The sequence below is a fragment of the Taudactylus pleione genome, unplaced genomic scaffold (assembly GCF_031769625.1).
Source record: "Taudactylus pleione unplaced genomic scaffold, aTauple2 ptg000638l, whole genome shotgun sequence".
Lineage (NCBI taxonomy): Eukaryota > Metazoa > Chordata > Amphibia > Anura > Myobatrachidae > Taudactylus > Taudactylus pleione.
The window spans coordinates 1,796,716-1,813,969 of record NW_028285040.1 but is presented as its reverse complement, the minus strand read 5'-3'; the positions used below and the strand labels follow the sequence as shown (position 1 = coordinate 1,813,969).

The following is a 17,254-nucleotide window of genomic DNA, read 5'->3' as shown; positions in this document are numbered from 1 at the left end:
AACATGGTATCACTGGGCCCCCCATAGTAATGTGTAGGGCAGGGCCATACAGGGCTTCACTGTGCATATGCTGGCCCTCGACCTCTGGAGTGTGGACTAGCATTGCTGGGCTTGGCTCACCTCCAGGCCCAATAGTGGCCACCATTCCACTGCAGTGGTGGTAGCAGCACAGCTGCACACATTTATACCTGGTACTCTTTTTTACCTAGCCTCGGAGCCTCTAGCCATTTTTTTCTAGGCCATAACACTGAGCGCCCGAGCGGTGGCCCCCTCTAGACATGTATATATTTATTTGCAGACCTGCAGCTATATTTGTCAGACTCTCCCTGATTGATCGCCCTCATCATTTTTTTTTTTTGGTCAGCCAGGTTTATTAGGACAATATAATGCTGTGACAACAAAGTCACCCAGGACCTGATTCACTGACGATCGCAACTGCGATTGCAATAGCGATTACGCACGCAGCTTAACTGCCATAGTATGCTAATCCATTGCAATCGCTATGCTGCCGCAGCAATGTTTAGCAAGACTGCGAAAATATCGGTAACATCGAGTACCATCGCAGCCTCACGCACACTTGCACAAGCCCTGACCTTACTCAGAAATTGCTAACTTCAGCGCACGCTATGAGTCCTCAGGCTGCATAAGGCAGTGCAGTGGATAATTTATGCACGCCCCTGAAACGGCGTTCAAATGCACTGGCACGCCTGCGTTTCCCCGATCCCCCCCATCACCACCCACAAACGGAACTTCCTGTCAATCACAGTAGGATGTGTCTGCGTAGTCACTGCGATCGATGTGGCCAGTTTACGCACGCGTACTGCGATGCATGCGCAAAACACAACAATCGCCCGATTATGTGCGTATTAGCAACTGCGATCCAAGCTGAATCAGGCCCTCAGTCACTAATATGTCTCGTTCCTTCCTGATAGGTTAGTGACACCCCAGGGCCTCCTGCATAGGTTTTCCTTGTCATCCATATATAGGATTTCCTTCTCATCCATATATAGGATTTCCTTGTCATCCATATATAGGATATCCTTGTCATCCATATATAGGATATCCTTGTCATCCATATATAGGATATCCTTCTCATCCATATATAGGATTTCCTTCTCATCCATATATAGGATATCCTTGTCATCCATATATAGGATATCCTTGTCATCCATATATAGGATATCCTTCTCATCCATATATAGGATTTCCTTGTCATCCATATATAGGATTTCCTTGTCATCCATATATAGGATTTCCTTGTCATCCATATATAGGATATCCTTCTCATCCATATATAGGATTTCCTTGTCATCCATATATAGGATATCCTTCTCATCCAGATATAGGATATCCTTCTCATCCATATATAGGATTTCCTTCTCATCCATATATTAGGATATCCTTCTCATCCATATATAGGATATCCTCATCCATATATAGGATTTCCTTCTCATCCATATAGGATTTCCCTCTCATCCATATATAGGATAGCCTTCTCATCCATATATAGGATAGCCTTCTCATCCATATATAGGATATCCTTCTCATCCATATATAGGATTTCCTTCTCATCCATATATAGGATTTCCTTCTCATCCATATATAGGATTTCCTTCTCATCCATATATAGGATATCCTTCTCATCCATATATAGGATATCCTTCTCATCCATATATAGGATATCCTTCTCATCCATATATAGGATTTCCTTCTCATCCATATATAGGATTTCCTTCTCATCCATATATAGGATATCCTTGTCATCCATATATAGGATATCCTTGTCATCCATATATAGGATTTCCTTCTCATCCATATATAGGATTTCCTTCTCATCCATATATAGGATTTCCTTCTCATCCATATATAGGATATCCTTCTCATCCATATATAGGATATCCTTCTCATCCATATATAGGATTTCCTTGTCATCCATATATAGGATATCCTTCTCATCCATATATAGGATATCCTTCTCATCCATATATAGGATATCCTCAATCCATATATAGGATTTCCTTCTCATCCATATATAGGATTTCCTTCTCATCCATATATAGGATATCCTTCTCATCCATATATAGGATATCCTTCTCATCCATATATAGGATATCCTTCTCATCCATATATAGGATATCCTCATCCATATATAGGATTTCCTTCTCATCCAGATATAGGATTTCCTTCTCATCCATATATAGGATTTCCTTCTCATCCATATATAGGATATCCTTCTCATCCATATATAGGATTTCCTTCTCATCCATATATAGGATATCCTTCTCATCCATATATAGGATTTCCTTCTCATCCATATATAGGATTTCCTTCTCATCCATATATAGGATATCCTTCTCATCCATATATAGGATATCCTTCTCATCCATATATAGGATATCCTTGTCATCCATATATAGGATTTCCTTCTCATCCATATATAGGATTTCCTTCTCATCCATATATAGGATTTCCTTCTCATCCATATATAGGATATCCTTCTCATCCATATATAGGATTTCCTTCTCATCCATATATAGGATTTCCTTCTCATCCATATATAGGATATCCTTCTCATCCATATATAGGATATCCTCATCCATATATAGGATTTCCTTCTCATCCATATATAGGATTTCCTTCTCATCCATATATAGGATTTCCTTCTCATCCATATATAGGATTTCCTTCTCATCCATATATAGGATATCCTTCTCATCCATATATAGGATTTCCTTCTCATCCATATATAGGATTTCCTTCTCATCCATATATAGGATATCCTTCTCATCCATATATAGGATATCCTTCTCATCCATATATAGGATTTCCTTCTCATCCATATATAGGATTTCCTTCTCATCCATATATAGGATTTCCTTCTCATCCATATATAGGATATCCTTCTCATCCATATATAGGATTTCCTTCTCATCCATACATAGGATTTCCTTCTCATCCATACATAGGATTTCCTTCTCATCCATACATAGGATTTCCTTCTCATCCATATATAGGATTTCCTTCTCATCCATATATAGGATTTCCTTCTCATCCATATATAGGATTTCCTTCTCATCCATATATAGGATTTCCTTCTCATCCATCTATAGGATTTCCTTCTCATCCATCTATAGGATTTCCTTCTCATCCATCTATAGGATATCCTTCTCATCCATCTATAGGATATCCTTCTCATCCATCTATAGGATATCCTTCTCATCCATCTATAGGATATCCTTCTCATCCATCTATAGGATATCCTTCTCATCCATATATAGGATTTCCTTCTCATCCATACATAGGATTTCCTTCTCATCCATACATAGGATTTCCTTCTCATCCATACATAGGATTTCCTTCTCATCCATACATAGGATTTCCTTCTCATCCATATATAGGATATCCTTCTCATCCATATATAGGATTTCCTTCTCATCCATATATAGGATTTCCTTCTCATCCATATATAGGATTTCCTTCTCATCCATATATAGGATTTCCTTCTCATCCATATATAGGATTTCCTTCTCATCCATCTATAGGATTTCATTCTCATCCATCTATAGGATATCCTTCTCATCTATCTATAGGATATCCTTCTCATCCATATATAGGATATCCTTCTCAACCATCTATAGGATATCCTTCTCATCCATATATAGGATTTCCTTCTCATCCATATATAGGATATCCTTCTCATCCATATATAGGATTTCCTTCTCATCCATATATAGGATTTCCTTCTCATCCATACATAGGATTTCCTTCTCATCCATATATAGGATATCCTTCTCATCCATCTATAGGATTTCCTTCTCATCCATATATAGGATATCCTTCTCATCCATCTATAGGATATCCTTCTCATCCATATGTAGGATTTCCTTCTCATCCATATATAGGATTTCCTTCTCATCCATATATAGGATTTCCTTCTCATCCATATATAGGATATCCTTCTCATCCATATATAGGATTTCCTTCTCATCCATATATAGGATTTCCTTCTCATCCATATATAGGATATCCTTCTCATCCATATATAGGATATCCTCATCCATATATAGGATATCCTTCTCATCCATATATAGGATATCCTCATCCATATATAGGATTTCCTTCTCATCCACATATAGGATTTCCTTCTCATCCACATATAGGATTTCCTTCTCATCCATATATAGGATTTCCTTCTCATCCATATATAGGATTTCCTTCTCATCCATATATAGGATATCCTTCTCATCCATATATAGGATTTCCTTCTCATCCATATATAGGATTTCCTTCTCATCCATATATAGGATTTCCTTCTCATCCATATATAGGATATCCTTCTCATCCATATATAGGATATCCTTCTCATCCATATATAGGATTTCCTTCTCATCCATATATAGGATTTCCTTCTCATCCATATATAGGATATCCTTCTCATCCATATATAGGATTTCCTTCTCATCCATACATAGGATTTCCTTCTCATCCATACATAGGATTTCCTTCTCATCCATATATAGGATATCCTTCTCATCCATATATAGGATTTCCTTCTCATCCATATATAGGATTTCCTTCTCATCCATATATAGGATTTCATTCTCATCCATATATAGGATATCCTTCTCATCCATCTATAGGATATCCTTCTCATCCATCTATAGGATATCCTTCTCATCCATCTATAGGATATCCTTCTCATCCATATATAGGATTTCCTTCTCATCCATATATAGGATATCCTTCTCATCCATATATAGGATTTCCTTCTCATCCATATATAGGATATCCTTCTCATCCATATATAGGATTTCCTTCTCATCCATATATAGGATATCCTTCTCATCCATATATAGGATTTCCTTCTCATCCATATATAGGATTTCCTTCTCATCCATATATAGAATATCCTTCTCATCCATATATAGGATTTCCTTCTCATCCATATATAGGATTTCCTTCTCATCCATATATAGGATATCCTCATCCATATATAGGATATCCTCATCCATATATAGGATATCCTTCTCATCCATATATAGGATATCCTCATCCATATATAGGATATCCTTCTCATCCATATATAGGATTTCCTTCTCATCCATATATAGGATTTCCTTCTCATCCATATATAGGATATCCTTCTCATCCATTTATAGGATATCCTTCTCATCCATATATAGGATTTCCTTCTCATCCATATATAGGATTTCCTTCTCATCCATATATAGGATATCCTTCTCATCCATATATAGGATTTCCTTCTCATCCATATATAGGATTTCCTTCTCATCCATATATAGGATATCCTTCTCATCCATATATAGGATATCCTTCTCATCCATATATAGGATATCCTTCTCATCCATATATAGGATATCCTTCTCATCCATATATAGGATTTCCTTCTCATCCATATATAGGATTTCCTTCTCATCCATATATAGGATATCCTTCTCATCCATATATAGGATTTCCTTCTCATCCATATATAGGATATCCTTCTCATCCATATATAGGATTTCCTTCTCATCCATATATAGGATTTCCTTCTCATCCATATATAGGATATCCTCATCCATATATAGGATATCCTTCTCATCCATATATAGGATTTCCTTCTCATCCATATATAGGATATCCTCATCCATATATAGGATATCCTTCTCATCCATATATAGGATTTCCTTCTCATCCATATATAGGATTTCCTTCTCATCCATATATAGGATATCCTTCTCATCCATATATAGGATATCCTTCTCATCCATATATAGGATTTCCTTCTCATCCATATATAGGATTACCTTCTCATCCATATATAGGATATCCTCATCCATATATAGGATATCCTTCTCATCCATATATAGGATTTCCTTCTCATCCATATATAGGATTTCCTTCTCATCCATATATAGGATATCCTTCTCATCCATATATAGGATATCCTTCTCATCCATATATAGGATATCCTTCTCATCCATATATAGGATTTCCTTCTCATCCATATATAGGATATCCTTCTCATCCATATATAGGATTTCCTTCTCATCCATCTATAGGATTTCCTTCTCATCCATCTATAGGATTTCCTTCTCATCCATCTATAGGATATCCTTCTCATCCATCTATAGGATATCCTTCTCATCCATATGTAGGATTTCCTTCTCATCCATATATAGGATTTCCTTCTCATCCATATATAGGATTTCCTTCTCATCCATATATAGGATATCCTTCTCATCCATATATAGGATTTCCTTCTCATCCATATATAGGATTTCCTTCTCATCCATATATAGGATATCCTTCTCATCCATATATAGGATATCCTCATCCATATATAGGATTTCCTTCTCATCCACATATAGGATTTCCTTCTCATCCACATATAGGATTTCCTTCTCATCCATATATAGGATATCCTTCTCATCCATATATAGGATTTCCTTCTCATCCACATATAGGATTTCCTTCTCATCCACATATAGGATTTCCTTCTCATCCATATATAGGATTTCCTTCTCATCCATATATAGGATATCCTTCTCATCCATATATAGGATTTCCTTCTCATCCATATATAGGATTTCCTTCTCATCCATATATAGGATATCCTTCTCATCCATATATAGGATATCCTTCTCATCCATATATAGGATTTCCTTCTCATCCATATATAGGATTTCCTTCTCATCCATATATAGGATATCCTTCTCATCCATATATAGGATATCCTTCTCATCCATATATAGGATATCCTTCTCATCCATATATAGGATTTCCTTCTCATCCATATATAGGATATCCTTCTCATCCATATATAGGATTTCCTTCTCATCCATATATAGGATTTCCTTCTCATCCATCTATAGGATTTCCTTCTCATCCATATATAGGATATCCTTCTCATCCATATATAGGATTTCCTTCTCATCCATATATAGGATTTCCTTCTCATCCATATATAGTATATCCTTCTCATCCATATATAGGATTTCCTTCTCATCCATATATAGGATTTCCTTCTCATCAATATATAGGATTTCCTTCTCATCCATATATAGGATATCCTTCTCATCCATATATAGGATATCCTCATCCATATATAGGATATCCTTCTCATCCATATATAGGATATCCTCATCCATATATAGGATTTCCTTCTCATCCATATATAGGATATCCGTCTCATCCATATATAGGATTTCCTTCTCATCCATATATAGGATTTCCTTCTCATCCATATATAGGATTTCCTTCTCAGGCTTTTCTCTGCCTCTCTTGCTGCTGACAAATCCTACATTTATTTGAATGGCAAATCTGCTTTGATTTCATTTATAAAGTAATATTCATGACAGCTTTATTTTTGTACTAATTTGACAGAAAAAATATATATTTGTATGATCACTTTATGTCAAAGGAAAATTTCTTTCTGGAATTTGGGAGATAATTGTTACTGAAAGGAAAAAAAAAATGAAGGTTAAAAACATATAACCAGCAATAACAGCACAGAAGCAATATGTGCTTTGTACAGGGAGAGAATTGAAGAAAATGTTGCCCCTTTCATGTGTCAGCGGTATCACTGGACTGCAGTCACGGGGCCGGATTCACTACGGATCGCTATTGCCATCGCAACTGCGATTGCGCATGCAATTCTGCTGCGAACATATGCTAATGACTGCAATCGCAAAGCCGTCGCACAGCCAGCATAGAGACGCCCACCTCTGCTATCTCACATCCGTAATATCTTTGCAGTCCTGTGTATACATCGGTAATATCGAGTAACATCGGCACCTCACGCACAATCACAGCAGCTCTGACCTTACTCAGAAATGAAGAACTTCGTCGCACGCGAGTACACAAGCTGCCGTCGCAGTGTCTAATTTATGCGCGCCCATGCAGCTGCGTTCAGATGGACAGGCACGCCTGCGTATCTCCATCCACTCCCCCTCACCACACGCAAGCACTGATGTCCTGTCCCTCGGTCTGCGATGGCTTTGTATCTGCGTAGGTGATCACAGTGTGGTCGCAATGCTAACTCACGCGCACACACTGCAGTGATTATGCAGCACGCACCATCCGCCGATCCGCGTGCGCTGTTGCAGTTGCAATCCATGATGAATCAGGACCACAGTCTGTCAGCTCATAGAAGCAGGGGGAGTGGTCCCAACTCCACTCTACCTCATCTACAGCTGTCTAACCAGGAGCTGTGCTCACTATATACATATGTTCTATGGCAAGTGCGACAGCTCTCTCCTCTCCCGACTGTCAGTGCTGTGCAGCTACAGTCCAGTAGTGGGGTGGGAGACCCCCACTGAAGAGCTACATGGGGTGTCCCTGAGTTGCAGTGGTTTGTGTCACAGGTATTGCATGCTGATGTGGCATTTTGGCTTCTCAATGGCCTCTGCACCCTAGATTTAGGGGGAGAATCTTGGGGAGAGATAAAAGTGGAGAGGTTTCTTATAGCAACCAATCAGCTTCTGTCATTTATCTAGCACAGCCTGTAAAATAACAGCTTATTGGTTGCTATGAGCAACTTCTCCACTTCATCTCAGGATACTTAGTGATGCCATCTTTTAGCCTTTCTACTTATGCTGGGTACACACTTGACGATGTGTACCCAGCCGATGTTTCGTGTGGCGGGTCCCGGCGGGGATGCCGGCTTTGGCAAGTGCGTACACACTTGCCGATGCTGGGAATGACAGCGGGGGCCATGCTGCATTCGTCAGCATGGCCCCCATTGTTGATATCGCCCATCAGACATGCATGCAGGTAAGAGGGGTGATGACGAAGTGTGGGAGCGCGCATAGTCAGCGGCATAGCGGGTACACACTGCCCGATCTGGATGATATGGGCGGATCGGAAAACATATCGTCTAGTGTGTACCTGGCTTTAGTCATGTCATCTGGGTAATTAGCAATGCCATCTTTAAGCCTGGATAATTAGCGATGCCATCTTTTAGCCTGGAGAATTAGCAATGCCATTTTTTATTCTGGATAATTAGCGATGCCATCTTTTAGCCTGGAGAGTTAGCGATGCTATCTTTTATTCTGGATAATTAGTGATGCCATCTTTTAGCCTGGAGAGTTAGCGATGCTATCTTTTATTCTGGATAATTAGTGATGCCATCTTTTAGCCTGGGTACTTAGCGATGCCATCTTTTAGCCTGGGTACTTAGCGATGCCATAATTTAACCTGGGTACTTAGCGATTCCATAATTTAGCCTGGGTACTTAGTAATGCCATCTTTTAGTCTGGATACTTAGCGGTGCCATCTTTTAGCCTGGGTACTTAGCTATGCCATCTTTTAGCCTGGGTACTTAGCGATGCCAACTTTTAATCTGGATATTTAGCGATGCCATCTTTTAATCTGGATACTTAGCAATGCCATTTTTTAAGTTGGATATTTAGCGATGCCATCTTTTAATCTGGATACTTAGCGATGCCATTTTTTAATCTGGATACTTAACGATGCCATCTTTTAGCCTGGATACTTAGCGATGCCATCTTTTAGCCTGGATACTTAGCGATGCCATCTTTTAGCCTGGATACTTAGCGATGCCATCTTTTAGCCTGGATACTTAGCGATGCCATCTTTAACCTGGATACTTAGCGATGCCATCTTTTATAGTGATATTTTGCAGCAGCAGCAACGTCTAATTTTTAGGAGGTTTACAATTTAATTATTTACTGTAGATGGCAATTATTATACCACCAGGCCCTAAGGAAAGGTGTCCTTCTCTCTACTACTACTATACTCCTGTATTAATCCAGCACTTTTAGATTTTTCCTTCGTTTCTGATCTGCCGTTTTAATAATAATAATTTAGGGGGCTTTTATATATAAAATGCACTTTTACAGATCCTGTCACTGTTTCCTTCCAAAGTATGAAAAATAAATGTTATACTCCCAATAGTCATCTTTACAATAATCCCCACATAAGCTATGCAGCCATTAGTTATTGTAACCAGGTGACACACACTTTTTATATAAATGAATGTGCCTAAGTGCTCGCTGTAATTGCATCAGGTACTTGTCTATAATCCTGCTCATCAACAGCGCCAAGATATACAGTATATTTGACTGACATTCAGTATTGTTCCTTGGAGATGTATACCTTTGGCTAACCACTGCTACTTATGGACACCGGTCAATGTACCTACACGGGTCCATCAACACTGACAGGACAGAAAAAGCATTGGTAGACAGACAACATGAGGGACTGTAGCAGACGTGGCTCCAGGTTGGCTCGGCCAGTGAGCAGCCGCATTAACTGAGGAAAACTGGTAGAAGATTCTGGATCTCTACTTCCAGTGGCGTCACTAAGGCTATGCAGACTGCACCGAGTGACACCATCCGTGGAAATGTCACCAAAATTATGAAGCCGATAACGTCACAGTTTCACGCCCGGCTTCCGGTCACTGAGGAGGAGCCGGCAGTGCAGGCAGAGTTATGAAAATGGGGGCATGCCACATTGTCATGCCCCCTTTTCGGATGGTCACACCTGGTTCTTATACCACACTGGGTGACACCAACCCAAGTGATGCCACTGTCTACATCTGTTTTATTCACTTGGGAAAGACAGATTCGGATTTGAAACTATGACAGGGATTTAGGTCCGGACTGGGACTAAAAACTGTCCCTGGCACCTAAAGCACGCAGGCCCGGATTGGCGACGACGTCTGGCTCCTGAGGTCCCCCTCTTGGCTATTCAGGCAGCTCCCAGCCTCCCCAAGTATGCGCAAAGTGATGTCATGACATAACGTCGTGCCTTACATCCATCTATTGAGCAGAGCACCAGGAGGCAGAGCTACTTAGCTAGGTCTCCAAACGGCTCTGCCTCTAGCTGCCCACCTGGGGCGGATCTAGAAATTTTAATTAAGAGGGGAGTATCAACAATTAATATAGACTCCTGCCCTTTCTATTCCTGACTCATCCTACTTCTTGTTCTATACTCAGTTATAATACAAATGTAATTAAAATTAAAACAATTTCCCCTTGTATTCAAAGCACTCTGCATGCTCAGCCCTCCATCAGGGCACTTGTCATCTCCGCTTTGGTTGATCATTTGGTGCTGAGCAGTTTTTGGAGGGCACATCTGTATACTCTGTATTACAGCATACATAATGTAAGTAAGCATATTTGTAGGCATTGGTGGGTAACTCTTGTCCTGCAAGTCATGGACTCATGGTATATTAGAGCAGCACAGATGGTGTAATGGTTAGCATTACTGCCTCACAGCACCGAGGTCATGGGTTCGATTCCCACTACGGCCCTAGCTGTGTGGACTTTCTATATTCTCCCTGTGCTTGCGTGGGTTTCGTCCGGGTGCTCCGCTTTCCTCCCACACTCCAAAAATGTACATTTAGGTTAATTGTCTCCCAACAAAAATTAACCCTAGTGGGTAAGCTCCTCTGGGGCAGGGACTGATGTGTATCGCCAAATATGTAAAGCGCTGCAGAAAATGTGTGCGCTATATAAATAACTGGTAATAAAAAAATATATTAGTTGTGTAAATACTTTGTGATGCAGGTGCTGCCCCCCTGAGGGACCAAGGGGTACTTGGTTTTATATATTATGCATTATATATCGCTGCTCTAGAGCACTGCTTATATAGAGATGACTGCATTGCAGCATATACTGGAAACTGTAATACCTACTATTTATTTAATGCAGGTCCCTGAGAGTACGTACAAAACTCCAAAGGAACATGAGCTTCTTCAAGGGAAAAAACTGAATAATCGCAAGAAAGCAGAGGTATGTATCCAAAGAGGTATAAGTCACATATTGCAGTGGTTCCTAAACCGGATGCCGCGGTACCCTGGGGAGCCTTGGGGCACTTGCAGGGGTGCCACGGGTTGGTGGTTGAGGACCAAATCAAATTATTTATGGTCCATGTGATAGGCGAAATCAAAGCTGGTGGCTGCATTCATAAAACATGTGGACAAACAGAATCCCAACCATGTCCACCACCACATAACTGACCGTAAGGGTGACAGGTAAGAACAATTTATTTTATTTCATCATTTTGGCAGACTTCCTCAATAAGAAACTTGTAGCCTAGGGCTGCCATGAAAACAATGCTGAATAGGGTCCCGTGATTCAGAAAAGTTTGGGAACCGCTGACATATTGTATCGTGCAACACTTGTCTCTTCCATATCTTCCAAGCACATGTAGCCAAACGTATTTAATGCTTATTCTGCATTGTGGTAAATAGTCCTCTCATTGCACTGCTTAGGTACATAATCACCATTATACATAGATTTTACTTCTCAATAAATTCTTACATAGAAGACAGCGAATCTGGGTTTCTGTCTGCTGAGTAACCATGGTTATGTGCTGGCGACCATCTGATCCACACAGGCAACAGCAGACCACCAGGGACTACTATGTATAATATATATATATTTATTTATTTATATATATATATATTATTTATTTATTAACAGTTTCTTATATAGCGCAGCATATTCCGTTGCGCTTTACATATATATATATTTATTTAATGGAAAGGCCTTCCTGTTCTGCTATTTGATGCAGTTGAAACATTATGATGTACCTTTGCACGCTATGGACATGATTCAAATATAAATATTTTTTCTATTTTTCTGTATATGGATGTGCTGGCTCTTTTGTTTTATATATATATATAGATATATATATATATATATATATTGTAAAAAACGTGGTATTTGGCGCTAAGTACTCCAATCAAGTCTTTTGATGATAATTTTCATTAACTAGAGCACTCCCCGGACATTAAGGGTGGCAGCTCCTTCTCTCATTAACTGTTGTTCAGACAGCGTATAAATCCTGTAGAAACATAAAGTGGAGAGAGAGCGCCTCCTAGTGTAGTATTATTAATATAAGTAACCTTCACCAGGTACAATCACCCTCTGTGTGAATGAAGGTGTACCTTATAAAGTGGAATACACCACTTATATATCGGCATGAACAACCAAAATAGGTCCTCAATTTCTACTTTCTGGAACCGACTCGATATCTTATATCATATGTCACCAGGCATGGTATAACTGCATAGGAAGGAAAAAAGAGAGAACCGTAGTGTAATACTAAACACACAAATTTATTTAAACACTTTATATACCCCACTGGTAGACGATATCACCTGTCACAGCATGCACAACCTCAAAGCGTTTTGTCCGTTCAAAATAATCTGGACTTCATCAGGAGGATGTCAACAGTATGTCAACGTTTCAGTCCCGAAGGACCTTTGTCAAGACTCCAGCATCACAGTATATTCCTTGTTGCCTGGTTCTAAGGAATATCTATCTTTGTAAAGATGGTGCATATGCTGTGATGCTGGAGTCTTGCCAAAGGTCCTTCGGGACTGAAACGTTGACATACCTTTAAATCCTGGCTCTACTTGTTAAATAGCGTGATACTTTACCTCTGGTGAGGGCCCTCTTTTTTTCTCTAATTTTGGGAAATACGTTTGGATATACAAATCAACCATTTCTATGGTTTGAGGATTGCACCCCATCTTTGAAGTATTGGAATGAGATGTGAGTGCAGGCTAAAAATTGACTATATATATGTATATATTCATGTTTATTTGTATTCATTATCTATATGTATGTATTTTTACTCAGAGACGCCTGTTAGTACACACTGGGGGCCTGATGTCAGACACATCATATTCTTGCGCATGCGTCCACAGTACGTGCGCACAGAGGGCCTGATTCAGAGATGGACAGAATTACAGAGTCGCACACAAGCGGCTGTGCATCTCCGTCCATCTAAACTGCAGCAGGAGGTGTATGTAGGAAACAGACACCTCCTTGCTGCATCTGCCATCCTAATGCTGCCACCGAGGTGGCAGCCAGGGATCACCACCACGACCATCGTTTGCAGTGGTTGCCAGTTTGGCCAGACTGTGGTACCTGACCGGGTCCTAGCAGCTGCGAGGCCAGGAAATCTGCATCCAGCCACGCAGACCCTTACTTCACCCCCCCTGAAAACAGGGGCAACACGCACACTCCCCAACCCCCCATGTCAATCATGCTGCGACTTGGGGGGAGGGGGGTCTGCGAACAAGTTCGTAGGACCCGTTCTTCACATGCGCTGACCAGGGGCGTAACTAGACCTAAGGGGGCCCCATAGTGACATTTTCACGGACCCCCTTAGGTCAACCATAACCCCTCCACACACATCACCCCCACACACATACAGCGCTGCACCCATACAGATCCCCCCTCTCTCAGGTCCCCCCTCACACAGATATTCCCCCTTACTCAGATCCCCCTCACACACTCTCCCCACTCACTTAGGAACCCCCGACACAGTTCTCTGCTCCCACCTGACTCACACATATAGCGCTTCACCCACACATAGATCATTTCTAAGTCTTTCTGATAATCTTTCAGTAACTTTTCACAGGATTCTGCACCGTTCCTCATCAGACATCCCCAGCATGACTTTCTATTGGTTGTTGTGGCCGTGTCTTGTCTGTGTCTTTTGAGAGGTGTCAGCTCATGAGATAAACACAGACTGGGAACACTGCAAGGACAATTGTTCTCTTTATAAAAGCTTTTTCATCCGCAAAGCAGTTTGTCACTAGGAACACAGCCATTAATGAGATTACCAATAGACAGTGGGGAATCTGTCTGCGAAGCATAATTTAGACCCTGTCAAACAATGGACAGGATCATGGTATCAAACACGGACTGACCCAGGTCCCTGTCCACAATACACAGCTCCCCATTCCAGTGATGTGCGGTGAGGTAAATGGCTGGGGAGGCACTGGCTAGTATCAGAGCAAGATTTACAGATACAAATATGATACATAGGGGGAGGGGCCCTAGATTGCACACCCTAAGCACAATGTGAGGTGCTACCTGCTGAGACTTGTAGTGCTGCAACCATGAAGAGACAAATGCAAGTGCACACTCTAACCATGCAGAACCTAATAATATAACTGCTAAATAGCATCAAAGAGGTTCTTTGCATAATAATGGCCATAATTATGGGCCTGCCCACCTGAGGGTTCATGTGGGCATTATACAAAGGTGCAGCAGGATATAGGGCCTCATTCAGAGGCGGTCGGAGGATGCAAGCGGTCGCTCAGAAACTGGGTGGCCACTTGCATCCTGACCGCCCGCCTCTGTTGCGGTCGTTAGGCTGTGGGTTAACACCCACAGCTTTAACGACCGCTCGGGTGATGGTCGCGATGGTCAGAGACCATCGCGACCATCGGGGCTTACGACGAGACCCTAGGGTAGGGTCTCACTTGTCGTAAGCCCCGAGAGAGCTTCTGGCTCTGTCAGAGCCGGAAGCTCTCCACTGACATCACTAGTGATGTCAGTGGGGCCTCCCCCAAACGGCAGGCATTCCCATGGGAATGCCTCCGTTTGGGCTGCCACCCCCCCGGGCCGCCTTCCAAATGGGGCGAGCTGTCAATCAACATCGACAGCTCGCCCCGTTTGGAAAGAGACCCGCTACGACCAGCGCTGTCGGTCGTAGCGGGTCTCACGCATGCGCACGAGGGAGCCGACTCCCTCGTGCGCATGCGCACTGGTCAAACATCGAGGCGGCCGTGCGGTCGTAGACCGTACGGCCGCCTCTGAATACAGCCCATAGTGCTGGAAATTTGGTGTATTTTGATCAGGGATGTGCGGAAAAGGTAGATAGGGGAGGTAGTGCCTCACCTGCCATAAATTTTTTACTGCAGAGTTTAGACTGTAAAAATGATTAGAATAATACAAAGATTATATTTATAATATTTTCTTTACATTTTTCTTATAATTTTTTTAGTCAAAACTCTGGAGTATACCTAAGTATGACTGGAAAGGCTCTGCCTCACCTGCCTCACTTTACCGCACATCCCTGCCCCATTCAGCCATACAGAGACCTGTAGGACATCTGATCTTGTTATGACAGCAAAATAACAGGCACATTACCAGGCCCAGTGACGGTAATTTACGAAGGACTGCTGATGCACTGGAAAGGGTATTGGACTTTCAGGAACTTGGTAGACAACTATATAAGCTGGGTTTGGGGTACTAAAACCCTGGCCCCAATAGCAATGGCACCCCCTGCACCCACTATAGCTACCCCCATGCCTGTAAAATTCACCAATTACCACCTCTGACTTGTGTATAGGTCCTGGAGGGAAATGACTCCTTTCAAGCTATGCTATAGGTAAATGAACACCATACATACCTACTGTTATCTGTCCCCCTCAGAGTGTTGTTCCCATAGAGGAGATGCCGGTGCCGACTATCGGCGAGAGTAATCATTATAATTATGACCTCGCCACTCACGGTGCAATACTACTAGTAATGGCATCACGCAGAGTGAGTGTGGTGACGATGGTATGATTTGCTGGGAATCACTTCATCATGCTTCCCTATCTCCTCCATTTCACTAGGAAGTGGGCGTCCTGCTCTACCAGGAGTCCATGGGACTTCTCAAAATTTTGGAGTCTCCCGGACATTCCGGGACAGTAGGCAAGTATGGAGAACAATGAAGCCTATCAATAGGGAGTGTGCCCAGATGTAACAACTTAAGGCCCCCCCACACACGGCGCGATTTGCAAACGTTCCGATGTCGTTAACATTTTCCCCTTTAAAATCCTGAACAAACCATATTGTGCCTACACGTGGAACGATTGTACAAATGACCAAACGATATAGAAGGCTCGTTAACGATTGCAAATTGTTAATGATATATCGTTTGGCAGCAAACAACCTCACGATGCATCTGCTGGAACATTTAAAAACAATGAAGGAGAGTGGCCAGGATCAGTGACGACAAATCGTCCATTGCATCGTTCATCGAGCACACACACGAAACGTTGTGTGTCAAATCGTGAAAGATAGGTCGATATCTTCCTGCAGGTTCAATTGATCAGTGACCAAGATCAGCGACAGCGGGGGCACGCATCAGCGTCGTAATCTTCCCCACACACGGCACTTTTGACACGATTGAAAACGGCCAAATTGTGTAAAAAAAATCGCACCGTGTGTGGGGGCTTGTACAACTCAGGTATGGGGGTAAATTTACTAAAGGTCGATTTGGCATTTTGAGTGATTTGAGGTGCGATTTTCATTCGATTTGGCTTCAATTTGGGTTTTGAGTATTTACTAAAGGCCAAATCTCATGTAAATCGCAAGCCTCCCCCGCATGCTGGTACTTGGAGAACCACGAGGACCAGCATGCGGGGCATTAAGGGCCCACTGGGACTTGTAGTTCACCTGTAAAAAAATGTTACAAGAAACCCACACACCTT

The 17,254-nt window shown here is 41.5% G+C and overlaps 1 protein-coding gene across 4 annotated transcripts in view; it reads left to right on the top strand.

Moving 5' to 3' along the window:
* Window positions 1–17,254, top strand: part of CFAP99 (cilia and flagella associated protein 99) — a 189,694-nt gene that overhangs the window by 75,309 nt on the left and 97,131 nt on the right. For all 4 annotated transcript variants that reach the window (XM_088454956.1, XM_088454958.1, XM_088454953.1 and 1 more), the window contains exon 7: window positions 11,679–11,759. In XM_088454956.1, coding sequence (XP_088311082.1) covers window positions 11,679–11,759 — 81 coding nt within the window. The remainder of the gene's footprint in view (window positions 1–11,678; window positions 11,760–17,254) is intronic.